General features: G+C 38.6%; 1 protein-coding gene across 1 annotated transcript in view; it reads left to right on the plus strand.

The window, feature by feature from the left end:
- The first annotated feature begins 13,250 nt into the window (after positions 1-13,250).
- LOC138176222 (uncharacterized) overlaps positions 13,251-14,872 on the plus strand; it is a 61,031-nt gene continuing 59,409 nt past the window's right edge. The window contains exons 1-2 of the mRNA XM_069106963.1: positions 13,251-13,382; positions 14,541-14,630. Coding sequence (XP_068963064.1) covers positions 13,251-13,382; positions 14,541-14,630 — 222 coding nt within the window. The remainder of the gene's footprint in view (positions 13,383-14,540; positions 14,631-14,872) is intronic.

Genomic DNA, 14,872 nt, shown 5'->3' on the forward strand with positions numbered 1-14,872 from the left:
ACATAGAGCTTTATAGCCATTATCTGAGAGAAATCTTGTTAAGAAGACAAATGATGATGATAACGAAGCATGTTGCCCACCTCCTGGCAGGGAAGTCATGAACCTAGAGTATACTTCTTTCAACCACATCTTTTTTTTCCCCTTCTCTTTTAAATTTATTTACTTTTAGTTTACAATATTCAGTTCCACAAGTTTTTGAGTTCCAAATTTTCCTCCTCTCCCTTTCCTCCCCGCTCCGCACCCCAAGGCAGCATGAAATCCCATACAGGTTTTACATATACCTTCATATGAAACAGTAGTCAAACTGTAAACAAGAATCATAACCAATGGAATGAACAACAACAAAGCAGAAACAACACAAAGGAAAGAGGGCAAGTAGTATGCTTCAATCTCCATTCAGATTCCATAATTCTTTCTCTGGATGTGGATAGCCTTTTCCATTATGAGTCTTTTGGGGTTGTCTTGAATGTTGCATTGCTGCGAAGATACTGGTCTATCAAAGTTAGTCATTACAGATACAATGTGTAATTGTGTACAAAGTCCTCCTGGTTCTGCTCTCCTTACTCAGTATCCGTTTATAAAAGTCTCTCCAGGTTATTATGAAGTCTGTCAGCTTCTCATTTCTTATAGCACAATAGTATTCCATTACATTAATATGCCATAACTTTTTCAGCCATTACCCAATTGATGGGTATCCTTTTGATTTCCAAATCTTTGCCACTTCAAAAAGAGCTGCTATAAACATTTTTATACATACGGGTTCTCCTTCTACTTGTATGATCTCTTTGGGATACAGTCCTAGAAAAGGTATTGCTGAGTCAAAGGGTACACACATTTTTATAACCTTTTGGGCATAGTTCCAAATTGCTCTTGAGAATGGCTGAATCAGTTCACAACTCCGCCAACAATGTATCAGTTCAACCACATCTTTGACTGCTTCCCTAAGCTTAAGTCAAGAACAGAGAAGCATAACTTGACAAAACAGGACAATAACATAGCATAGGGTCGATTATAGAATAGAATCAATTATTTTAATAGAATCAATTATTAATGGTAATTTCCTCACTACTAAGAACTTCAAAAAGCCACTGTGATAGAATCTTAGTAAAATTGTCCCCAGCCCCATTATTCCAACTTCTTTATGGGCCCCACTGAACAGCAGGCACATCCTGATTTAACTACACAATCTGGCTTTAACCACACCTCAGACCCCCTGATTCAATATAGCCACTGCCCCTAGCTAACCACTGCCCTCAGATCCAATTCACATATTTGATGTTCTTGTACTCAACCACAATCACATCATCCATTTAGCTCAAGACAAGACCTGTACAATACCTAACTATCCATGTTGACCAGACAGGACCACAATAGTTAGCAAATTGGAGGGCAGCATGATCAGAATGTTTAACCATAGAAGGGACCTCTCTCCTATTACCTAATTCCTTGACAAACCCTTCCTGTCTTTTTAAAATTCATAATTTCTGTTATGTAATTGCATCTTTACCCTATAAAAGTCCATCTTGCTTTCTCTGAAGTTGCTGGTTCCTCTTGGGAACTTAGCCTGCTTCATGAGAGGCGTCAATCTCAATAAATGCCTATACTTGGATTAGAGGTGGTCTGACTCTGAATTCTATGAGATGGTTCCACCATAACACATCATGAAACCCCAACAGTTTTTGGTGTCCCAGAGTTTAAACCACAACAGTTTTTGGTATCCCTGGGTGGGCAGAGTCTAAACAGCAACAACTGGATTAAAGTATGAGGAACATGCAGATTCTAGAAAGAACACACATTGTTGAAGCCAGGGAAGCTCTTATTTTATTTTACATTCTTGTGAATAGGTATACACACACACTCCTTCCACCCCCCCCCCCACCCTCCCCCTCCGCCCTGCCCAGTATACTTGTTAAGACTAATACAAAGTTACTTATTCCCTGTTACCAACTCGAATTCTGCCTTGCCCCCCCCCACCCCCCATTGGCTGGATGCAACTTCCTGAACTGCCCATTCCATATTTTTCTCCTAGATGTTTTCTTCCTCCCTTGTCATGTATCACACGTGCATTTAAATTAGCTTAATCCATCCTGGGGGTGTGTGGGTTCATTTTAAACAGCTTGTTAAGCATGCATATAAGTTTCTGACCATCCACCCAGTCAGAGGCCTGGTTCTACCAAGTCACTGCTCTGTGATGGAACCAGTTACTTCCAGTCATCTTTCCTGTGTAGGTGTCACTCCTGTAGAAACAGAACTCCTTCTGTTTCTCACAAAAGAAAGCTGGTTGAAAATACTGTGGAGATCTTCATAGTCATTGACTTTAAGAAACCTGGCTGTGAAAGACTACAGAAATCTTGACAACTATTGTTTTAGAAACCTAACTGAAAAGACTGAAGACCTATTGACTGATAATGCTGATTGGGGAGAATTGTAATTGTCAAATGAATTTGAGAACTTCATTGCTACTTTCTGAGAATGGTGGCTAGAGGGCTTCCCATATTCTTCTCTACTGGGAAGAAAATGAAGGAGACTTTTTAACCACAGTTTACCCTGGTGGATAGTGAAGGTAGCTAGAAAAGTTGGTACAGGAGCTATAGTAATCACAGCAAGTATAGGGAATATTGCTTTTAGCTAATAGTTAACAAGCATTTATTAAGCACCTACTATATTCCAGGCACTGTTCTAAGTACTGGGAATACAAAGGAAAGCAAAACTAAAAATAAACAAACAAAAAACAGTCCCTATTCTCAAGAAACTCACATTCCATTGGGGGAGATAACATGCAAACAAGTAAAAATAAGATACATAGAGGATAAGTTGGAGATAATCAACACAGGAAAGGTACTAATATTCAGGGGTTTGGGGAAAGATTTTTTGCAGAAGATTGGGGTTTTAGCTGAAACCTGACAGAAAGGGAAGTCAGAGACAAGGAGGGAAAGAATTTCGGGGATGGAGAATAACCAGCAAAAATCCAGCTTTTTGGAGGGGGAAAGTCAGAGCAATTGGGGTTAAGTGACTTGCCTAAAGTCACATGGCTAGTAAGTGTGTCAAGTGTCTGAGGTCAGATTTTAACTCAGGTCCTCCTGATTCCAGGGCCAGTGCTATATTCACTGTGCCACCTGGCTTCCCCCAAGAGGTGGATATTTATTGTATTATGCAAGAAACAGCAAGGAAGTCAGTGCATTAGACTGGATAGGTGACTCTGAAAGCATCTAGAGATGTCCAGCTGGAAAGCAGTGCCTAGAACAGAGCAGGTTGAGGAGACAACGGTGAACAGAATAATAGAAAATATTAATATCGTTATGTCCTTGGGGTATTTAAGTTGCCCCTATGTATTCATGTGTCCTATTCTCCCATGTTCCCTTTCATCAAGGTGCCCTACCCAAATGACATTTCTGTTTTTGAAGGCTAACTTTGCCTGCTGAGTATGTATGTGTTTGTGAGGGATTATTCTCAAAGTTTATAGGGGAAATGTTTATTATTACTTTATTTATATTTCTATCTAATTAAAAAGTCTGTTATGAGCTAAGTATAAGACCTTATACTTACATAACATGTACAGTAAGATATAACTTACATAACTTACAGTACATGTTCCCCAGAGACCAGTAAGCATATAATACATATTCATAATTTACCTTACTGGTAAAAATTAAAACTTGTGAACAAATAAACATATCGCTTCTGAGCTATAAGTTTAGAGAGGGTTCTGACCCACAAGATAATTAGAACCTGGAATAGATAACTGGTAGAGGAATGAGAAGATGCTTCAGAGCTAGATGCAATTCCAACCAACTAGTATGTTCTTTTAGTAAAAGAAGTAGAAACAGTAGATGAACCAGGACTTTTCCCAAGGGCTACACGACAAGCGAATGAGCAATGTATGTTACCTTTGAAAAGGAATAATATTTCTGTTTCTGGGATAAAACAAAAGAGAATTCATTTAATGGATAGCATCATGGTAAAAAAAAAATGTGAAAAGACATATATGTTTTTAGTCCTGGCTATGCTATGGATTGTCTGTGATCAGATCTTCAGCAGTTTACTGTATCACTCAGAACCTTAGTTACGTTATCTGTGAGGGATGAGGTCCCTAAAAAGAATGAAGTCTCCTCAGCGATTAGTGATTCTTGTTGTTTAACTTGCTTGTCATTGCAAAAAACCTGCACCTGTGAGTTAGGCAGCATCGTTATCACAAGGTCTCTTTCTGTTCCACAGAGATTGCTCAAACCAATGAGACTTGCAAGGCCCTCTCTGGGGGGTCCAGTCGCAAACATCTTGTGATTCTAGAAGAATCTGTGCAAATATAGTAGTTTATATTAGGGACCCTCCATATTCTTTGTTCTCCTAGTCTCGGGGCAGAATTTCCACATCAAGAATGTGAACTCTGAAACCCAACAATGGGGATGATATTGGAGGCAGGGGGTTAGGGAGGGGGCAACTCAAGTTGGGCTATAATAAGTATTGCCTTTTGTAATCAATTTGCACTCCCTTCCTCTGCTATTCTGGGCACCATGGAGGTTGTGCCCTTTCTCGAGAAAGATAAGTAAACTTTTCTCTACTTCCTAAGCAGTTTCCAAACTCATTTACTGGGCCGTTGCACACATGTAAACTGAGGTAGTAAACTAGAAGGGCTTGCAGGTCCCTTTCAGCTCTAGAATTCTCAAGTCTGTAAGTCTCTTTGCAATACTAGATGGTTGTATAAGTTTTGCTACCAAAAAAAAATCAGCGCCTAGTGATGGATTTTTTTAAAAATTTAACTAGTCTGGTATTGGGATGACAATTCATTCCTGCTTGTGTTTAGAGCTTTTTCATCTGTGTTTGTTTTTTGGCTAGTGTTTTGTGTTCTTCTTTCATAACCTTTAAGGAAGCAGAGGTTTGCAGTGGAACTTAAGAGTCAGAAGGTTTAGGCCATGCTACTTGGGACCTATGTAATGCTGATTAACCTGAACCAGTTTCCTAATCTATAAAATGAAGGCGTGAGATCACTTAGGTGCCTTTCAACTCTAAATCCTATGAAGTATATAAATAAGTTATGAAACTAGTTAAATATGGCAGATTGAAAAGATCGGCTCCATGTCCCAGAGACAGTGGAGCAGGACTTTAGTGAAGGAATGAGACATTATTATTTTCATTAATAACAACAGCTAATGCATATAAAATGCTTTGTGAACCTTAAAGTTTTTATCATATGACACTTTACAATGCGTCATACTTTTATATTATCTGACGTGATCTTCACAACCGCTCCTTGAGAGACGAAGTTCAGATACTGTTAGTTCTATTTTCGAAAGAGGGAATTATTTCCCATATCTAGCAAATGGCTCTGACTAAGGGTGGAACCTAGTTCCTGGCTCCAAGTAAGGATTAACTTGGTTGAAATCCTTAACAGGATGGATGACTTGAGTTCTAGCCCAAATTCAGTGAAGAATGAATGAATAAGTGAAAATTAAATAAGCGAATAAAAATATACACCAAAAGGAAACGGAGAACCAGAATGATTGGATCACACAAATAAGAGGCAACAGAATCAGGACTAGACCTCAGGTCCTCTAATTCCAAATCCAATGCTTTTTATACTACTCATCCGGCCTCTTTCCCCTGGTTAATAAAGAAGCTGGAAAGTTAAAATAAAATTAAATTTTGTCATAGGTTTTTATTATGTAAAAGTAGTTTATCAAGTATTAAAAAGTATTTTATCAAGTAGTTGGGAAGTCAGAAAAAGGATTGTAAAGGGATTTAGAGGTCATCTAAGTCTTCCACCAACCTGTCTCCAGTTTACAGATGACGAAACAGGCATAGAGTCTCTTGTCCAAGTATTGTCCAAGAACTAGGTTTCAAACTCAATTCAGGACTCCAAATTTGGCGTTCGGCCAACGGTACCAACTGTGCACCTCTTGTAAAAACAGAATTGGTTGGCGGAAGTCATCTGAACCGATCTGAGAAGGGTAAGTAGCAGGATGGGGACTTCCTTTGGTCTGGCACTCATGTTTGCGGCTTTCTCTCTTCTGGGGCTCTTCCCCCGGTCACGCTTTAAGAGTGGACGCGGGGCCCCGCCCCTTCCCCCAGCTCCAGGCTGTCTTCTCGCTTTACCGTCACAAAGTTCTGAGGCCACTGTGATGCCGCAGCCATGCCTAGGCTCCAGGGCCGATCCAGCGGGAGGCGCACTTGGGGGAGAGCAGAAGAATCTTCTTGTAGCTCAATGCTCCAGTCTCCACTGGAACTCTCCCCGCAATTTCAGAAACATGGCGACCTTCACCTCCCCAAGCCAGCCTTTTCCGTCGCCCCGGTCCCTGTCCCTATCGCCATCGTCTCCGACATCCCTTCCATCATTTTTGCATTGTGTCGAGAAAACAGTGATGTCTGCACCTTCGACGACTTTGGCTCATCTTCAAGAGTCCGGTAGTAAAGCCTTGAGGAAAGCCATAGCCAGTGAGCAAACCAAGTCCTGGTTAAAGGTAACGCGCAGAGGCGCCTGTCTCTTTAACTCCTCCTCCACATCCTTGTATTCCTCCTTTGCCCTTTTCACCTCCTCCATTGTTCTCTCCCCTCCCTCCTCTACCTCATCTTCCTTTGTACTCTCCCCTATTTCCTCCCCCTCCTCCCTTCCTTCTTCCTCCATGACCCCCTCTTCCTCTGTTCTCTTCTTCCTCCACCTTTCCTCTTCTTCCTCTCTCTTCTCCTCTCTCTCATTTCCCTCTCCTACATTCTAGCCCCTCTTCCCCCTTCTCCACCATGTGCCATGGCCCTCTTCTCCTCTACTCTACCTCTTCTCTTCCTCTACCATTTCCTCCACCTCTTCTCTTCCTCCAACCTCTCCTTTTCCCCTCTTTCCCCCTCTCCCTCTTTTCCTCTCCTTTCTCTTCCTCCATCTCCTTTCCTCATCTTTCTCTTACCTCTTCCTCCTCCTTCTCCCCCTCCAACTTTTCCTCCACCTTTGCCTCTTGCTGTAGTCCAGAAGAACATAAACGCCAGTGGTTACAGGATGCCCAGAAGTTTTTCTTCTGGGTTGAGGAGATAGGAAAAAAAAGTTCTATTAGACCTAGGAGGAAACTTAAAGATCCTTTTATTTAGTAGGAAACAAATTACAGTGTTACACACAAAGCACATCCATCTCAATCTTTCCATGTGGTAGGTTGTCACTAGATGTATCCTGAATGGATTAATCTCATGTGGTATGAGGGCCCTACCCTTAGTGCCTATTATTAATTGATGTGTATATAAAAAATTTTTTTTCCCACTATAAACCGTATTGCTTGAAGTGAAGTCCTTCTCCAAAACTTCACCATGGCGTACAGGTGACTATTCCTTTTTACAGGTAAAAAAAAACCCTTAGAGAAGAAGTGAGTGTCCAAGGGGGTCACCCAGAGTAATGGCAGAGGTAAATTTAGAACCCCAGGAGGTCTTCTGATTCTTAGTACCCTATTCCATCCCTTTTGAAATCTCCATTCTTTGGGGAAATGGCATAAACATACAATATATAATTATTAATAGCATACCACTCTTCTAAATACAGCCTTTTGTTTTATTTTCTGCCTTTCTTTTGGACCTTAATACACATGGTATCCAGTCATTTATTCAACTAATATAGTGTCTATTGTGTGCAATGTATATGTTATGACGCATTCAGTTTTTGAAAGCCAGCAGCCATGCTTTATGGTATTGCTTGACAAATCAAGGCCATCAATAGTGAAGTCCACTAGTGAAGTCTTTGTTATTTCAGTTTTTTCTCAATGGACCAGACAGGTTGGTTGACAGTGTTCCCTACCTGGGCAGCTGTTGAATGCTGAGCTGAAATAACAAAAACTACAAAGCAAGAAAGAAAGAAAGAAAGGGGAGGGAGGGAGGAAGGAAGGAAGGAACTAAGATATTGAAATCTGAGGAGGTGAGATAGTATTGTTAATTCTTGAGAAGTGACAGCAGCTGAGAGCAAGTAGTAAGAGAGATGATTTAATATAAACAGAAGTATTAATGCATCTCTTCAAGTGGAGAGACTAGACCCTAGAAGAAGCAACATGCAGCTAACAGTTACCGACCACATTAAATGTGTAGCAGGTGTGGGGAAATGATCCTTTCTGCTACAGTTAAGTATGCAGACATTGTTTAATAGAAACAGCTACAACTGCAAATGTAGCATCTTAAGCATTTCATCTTAAAGTAAATAGTACTATGTATTAGCATATACACACAAACATTAACTAAAGTGAAGATACATTTTCATCTTACTGCAGTTGTGCTGAAAAGCATTGTGCTTGCCTATTTTAGATTCAGTTGTAATTCAATGAAAGAAGATGCAAAACATTTGTATTTTTAAATGACATGCATAAATGCACATTTCTGCTTAACAGCTTACATATATATTGGGTATTTTATGAATAATATCCAAAAGTAAAATCCTTTAAAAACCCAACAAGACTTATGAAAGTTCACCAATGGTCCTCTTTCCTTCTTAGCCTGTTCACATTTAATAGTTCAACCAGTCTTTCAAAGGCCAATGCAAATTTTAGCTAAATATTGCAGTCAGAATATATCTCTGGAATTAAACTGAATTTATATGTACTTGGCCTTTTTTTCCTCAAAGTGATTGGAACTAAGAAGAATAACATGGCAAGGTGAGGTAGGAAAGGAGAGGGATATGGTTCTATTTATCAGAGCTGCACAGATTACTCTCCACATAAACCAGCAAGTAGGAAGGGCTTAGCCCAGTGGCACCCTCCACTGGCACCTGCCACCCATTCCACCAAATGTTATTTCACTCATCTTTGCCCAAGTTGCTGGGGGAAGAGAATACAGGCTGTGTTACTTTCCCTCTATTCTATGAAACTAGGGTATAAGCTTCTTTATGTTTTGTGAGGGCTTTTATTGAAAACCACCATCTTTCCAGACACTCAGGTATACAACTTCAGGTCATCCTTGATTCTTTACTGTCTCTTATACCTTTTGAATGATTTTCCATATGCTTGGAAGGCATTCCTTCCTCATTTCTACTTCTTAGAATCTCTGGAGGCCTTTCTTAATCATCCTTTCAAAGGTTCTTATATTGACTCAACCGCTTTAAGTAGGATCTAAACTTCTTGAGGGTGGAGACTATTTTTTAGACTCTTCGTAAACCTAGTTCCTGGGACAGTGCCTTACATGAAACAAGGTAGGTACTTAAATACTTATAAAAATTGAATCACTATGAGAAAGCATACTTTAATACTTATTCCATAATTTCATTGGTATAGACAGTATCCTCAGAGATATAGTTTGTCATGCTTCTGGGTCAGAACTTTCTTCCAAATTAAAAAAAATTTTCAAACAGTTAACAGTGGGCCCATACTCAAAACCTTTCCCACCTTAATAGAACATTTCAGATATTGTGCTCTACTGGCATAATTATCAAAAACTCAGAATCCACTCCACACTTGATGAAATACTGAGTAAGACTTCAAGGAAAACAATTACATCAGATTAAAAATGCTTTTTGCAATACTAATTTATAATAGGCAATTACCCCTTCCAGGGTGAGGGTAAGATTATGGTACCATATTAGAGTAACCCAATCAGATACATCTAGGGACACACCCACTATATTAAACTATCAAAGTGTATATGTTACATGTGTGCATTTGTAATTTTATCCCTCTAGATGGTTTCAGCAAGTTTTACTTGAGCATGATTATAGGTGATGGTTCCAGTAATTTAATTGATATTAATGTATCACTTTAAGGTTTATAAAACCTCTTAAATTCATTATCTTATTTGATCCACATAACACCACTCTAACATAAATACTAAAGATATTATTACCCTCATTTTACAGAGGGGAAACTGAGGTCCAGAGAAGATCAGTGACTTGCCTTTGCTCACACAACTGGTGAATGGAAGAGGTGGAATTTAAACCCAGGCTCCTCCTGACTACAGATACCTTTTCCATTTCAAACCAATATTTATTAAATACTACAATGTGTTAGGCACAGACTCTTCTTGTCACATGTTGTTGCCACTTTGGGGTCAGGCTGGCAAGTGTTCTTGATAAGTTAGACTATTGTTGGTAGTTTGGAAGGATTCTGAATACCTGTGTCATTGTTACCAATATGTGACCTATTAACTATTGGTGTTTCTGGGAGGTTTTCCACACAACCCTTATAGGCCCATACAACTTGCAAAAGCTTTCCAAAGATAGAATGAACTGCCTTAGGAGATAATGGGTTTCCCTTCAGTACAGGGCAAGACTTCAAGTGTAGGTCTGGCAATTTCATTATCCTATTCAATAAATTCTAGTGCCAACGTAAACTCTTTTTAGCTTTTAAAATCCTTCACAACCTATTGCCAACCTATCTTTCCAGACTCTTTATACATTATTCCCACTCCTGTGCCCTGCAGTCCAGACAAGTGGGTCTTCCCTTTCTGTTTCTCACCCATGAAATTCCATCTTCTTTTTCCCTGCCTTTGCATTGGCTTTCCCTCATGCCTGTAATGCTTCCCCTCCTTGCCTCTGCCTCATAAAATTTCTCTCTTCCTTTAAGATGCTGCTTACACCTAATTTCACATGAAGCCTTCCTGATTGCCCCTAAGTACTAGTTCCTTCCCTCACAAACTAGTTTGTATTTATTAATATTATCTTTAAGGGGCGGCCAGGTGGCTCAGTGAGTAAGAGCACTGGCTCTAGTGTTGGGATGACCTGGGGATCAAATCCGGGCTCAGACGCTCAGCACCACACCCAGAAATAACTGGCAAGTTATTTGTGTAACCTTGAGCAAGTTACTTAACCCCTATTGCTTTTAAAAAAAAAAGAAAAAATATTATCTTTATAGTTTGTATATACTTATATATGTACTTGTTTTCTCCACTAAAATGTTAGCTTATGAAGAGTAGGGATTGTTTCTTTTTTTTTTTTTGTATTTATGTCTTCAGTACCTAGAATAGTACTTGGTATATATTAGGCCCTTAGTGAATGCTTTTTCATTGATTTTTATTTTGGTTTGATTAATTCAAGCAGAATCCAGATGAGTGAGTGAGGTATGTTATAGTGGGGATCCTTGTTGAGTTAAGTTTTTGAGATCCGATGACTTCTGACTTCCCTTCTAACTCTTAAGATTGTATGATAATAGGAATACAAGAAAGTGGTAGTAGTATTATCACAGAAAGCACTGTCTTGAATTTCAATTTTTCATTTTCTATTAAATTATAGGATGTTTGAGAGGCGTTGCTGTTAGGAACTCACCAATGAAGTTTAAGCATAACACCTATGTTTTTGTGTATTTGCCATATTCCCTGCTAAAAATCTCCCTCAGGCTCAGTTTCAAGCCCAGTACTTTTTTTTTTATCTTTCCCTACCAACCTTTGTTTTCCCTCTTTTTGAAGCCTGAAATGACCACAGTTGAGTAGCAGGTAGTATATTAGGAATCTACTCTGAAAGGAGAGAGGGGAATCATTATTTGTACTAATTTGAGAGGAAGTTGGGTTTGTATTCCATAATCCCTTTTACTTGATATAATGATAAATGAATTGAAAAATGTAAATACTATCAGGCTTAGAGAATACTAGAGTAAGACCAAAAGAACTGAATTACTAGTATTTTTGTAACTTTTGTGGCAGTGGTCTCCCCCTGACATGAAGGGTCCAGGTATAGTTTGGGAACTTTTATACTTTCCTGATTCATTTGCCCCCAATTGGTAGAACTGAGGAACTCTGGTGTCGGATGCTCCTCCAAGGATAGCTACTTATTCTGATTCATAAGCATGCAGGCTCACATTATATTTAAAAATAGAACAGTTCTTTTTACCCACTCCTAAATTGCTGCCTTGTAATGACAGAGGGGATTTCCTAGCTCAATGAAACTATGAGCTGTTCTATGCAGGGATACCCAAGATGGATAGGTCATAGCGGAGAGTTCTGACAAAAGGTTATCCACTGGAGAAGGAAACGGCAAACCACCCTAGCGAGTTTGCCAAGAAAAGCCCACAGACAGAATTAGAGTGATAAAAGAGATGACACTGGAAGACGAGTCCCTCTGGTCAGAAGATATCAGATACACTACCGGGGAAGAGTGGAGGGCTACTATACTAATGTAGTGGCTGGACCAAAGCTGAAAAGAAGCTTAGATCTGGTAGACAGAGTGCTTGAGAACAGAGGTTCACAATATTGTACAGGGGGCAGCAACAAAAACATGTCAAAGAAAAATACCAAGAAAGCAAAATGGCTGTCTGATGAGGCTTTATAAATAGCTAAGGAAAGAAAGAAAGGGAAGGGGAAAGGAGAAAGGGAAAGATATATTCCACTGAATGCAGAATTCCAGAGAATAGCAAGGAGATTTTCCTTAAATGTTTTCTTAAATATGCAATGCAATGAAATAGAAGAAAACAATAGAATAGGAAAGACAAGATCTCTTCAAGAAAATTAGAGATATCAAGGGAATGTTTCATGCAAAATGGCCATAATAAAAGACAAAAATGGTAGGGACTTAATAGAAACAGAAGAGATTAAAAACAGGTGCCAAGAATACACCAAAAAACAAACAAACCAAAAAACCAAAACTATACCACTAAGAGTGTAGCATTACTGATAACGATAACAGCATAGTTAGTAATCTAGAGTCAGCCATCCTGGAGAATGAAATCAAGTAGGCCTTAGGAAGAATTGCTAACAGAAAGGCTAGTGGAAGTGATGGAATTCTAGTTGAACTATTTAATATCCTAAAAGATGAAGTTGTTAAAGTGCTACACTCAATATGCCCACAAATTTGGAAAACCCAACAGTGACCCCTGGATTGGAAAAGATCAATTTATATCCCAATCCTAAAGAAGGGCGATGCCAAGGAATGTTCAAATTACTGAACAGTTGTGCTCGTTTCACATGTCAGCAAAGTTATATACATTAAGATTCTGCAAGTTAGGCTTCAGCAATACGTGAACTGAGAATTACCAAAAGAGTAGGCTGATTTTTGAAGAGACAGAGGAACTAGAGAATAAATTGCCAACATTTGCTGGATTGTGGAGAAAGAAAGGGAGTTCCAGAAAAACATCTACTTCTGCTTCATTGGCTACACTAAAGCCTTTGACTGTGTGGATCACAACAAAATGTGGCAAGTCCTCAAAGAGATGGGAGTACCAGATCATCTTATTTATCTTCTGAGGAACCTGTATATAGGTCAAGAAGCAACAATTAGAACTGAACATGGAACAACTGATTGGTTCAAGATTGGAAAAGAAGTACAACAAGGCTATCTGTTGTCACCTTATTTCTTTAACTTACATGTGGAGGACATCATGCAAAATGCCAGACCAGATCAGTCAAAAGTCAGAATTAAGGTTGTCAGGAGACATATCAATAGTCTCAGATATTCAGATGATATCACTCTCATGGCAGACACTGAAGAAGAATTAAGAAGCCTCTTGAGGGTGAGAGAGGAAACTGTAAAACCTGGCTTGAAGTTGAAAAAAAAATACTAAGATCTTGGCAAGTGATTCCATCATTCCCTGGCAAATAGAAGAAATAGAAGCAGTGTCAAATTTTATATTCTTGGTCTCAAAGATCACTGCAGATGATGATTGCACTCATGAAATTAAAAGATACTTGCTCCTTGGAAAGAAAACTATCGCAAAACTGGATGGTATGTTAAAAAGCAGAGAAATCACCTTCCCTACAAAGGTCTTAATAAATACCATGTATTTATATAGTACTCATTTTCTCATTTGAGCTTATGAAGTAGGCTTAGTAGGAATAATAATAACTAATATGTACCTTTTAAAAAAGTTTTTATCTTCTTAATCTCATTTGGTCCTCAAAACGAACCTTTGAATTAAGTATTAATATTTCAGTTGTACAACTGAAGAAACATCTGAGAAATTAAGTGACTTACCAATGAGTACACAACCAGTAGGTGTTAAAAGCAGGAGTACAAACCAAAGTTTCCCCTGGTACTAACATTCAACTATTCTATACCAATATTAGTATAGAATTGGCATACCAATTCTATATTAATACTCAATACTCAACTATTCCAGGCTTCTTATAATACAAGTATCATTAGTCACATTTCACAGGTGAATCTTAGAGAGACTGAAGGACTTGTCACATGGTCACAGTGACTAGGTTATAAATGGCAGAAATGGGATCTTTGTTGGTTCCACATACAGTGTTTTTCCACCACTTCTCCAAGCTGTCTCTAGTCCTAGCTCTGCTGCTTACTAGCCCTTGTGACCCTGAGCTAGCTCCTTAATTTTCTCTGGGCCTCAGTTTTTTGTCAGTAAGATCAAACTAGATTATTCTTAAGGTTGCTTCCAACTTTAAATGTTTTACTTCCAATTCAATTCAACAAATATTTGTTAGATACCTACTTAATATTTTATAATTTGACATATTAGATAATATATAAACAAGATATAATATGTATGATTTATAACATAATTGAATATAGCAGGTTCCCAGTAACTACGTATTCATTAATTGAACCTAGAATTTTATCAGGCATGACCATTTCAACTATGAGAGTAATAGTTTGAAAATCTACAAATCAATTTTTAAAAATTAAAATCTCTTTTTTCTTTTTCTTTTAGGCTGTTGAATACTACACTGAACTGTTGAACATCGTGAACAAAGTTAAAGCTCTCAGAATATTTGAAACTGACCTCCCTTATGCTCAGCTGGTAATTTTTAATCTCTCTACCCAACAAGAGTGCTGTTGAATTCCTGTATGAAACTTCCTTATCACGTTTTATGGGTGCTATTCAGTCTTTTCCTCTGAGACAGTCTGTATTGCTGATACAGTGTAGGGCTTCTTTGTCACCTCAGTAAAGTTAATGCAACAAGATGAGAATAAGGCATTTTATTAGTTATGCAACCTTTTAAAGTGATTGCATCATGTTAAAGTGATGAAGCTCTCATGAAT

This window comes from Petaurus breviceps, unplaced genomic scaffold (assembly GCF_028583685.1).
Source record: "Petaurus breviceps papuanus isolate PSGF00001 unplaced genomic scaffold, PetGlider_PUasm1.0 84, whole genome shotgun sequence".
Lineage (NCBI taxonomy): Eukaryota > Metazoa > Chordata > Mammalia > Diprotodontia > Petauridae > Petaurus > Petaurus breviceps.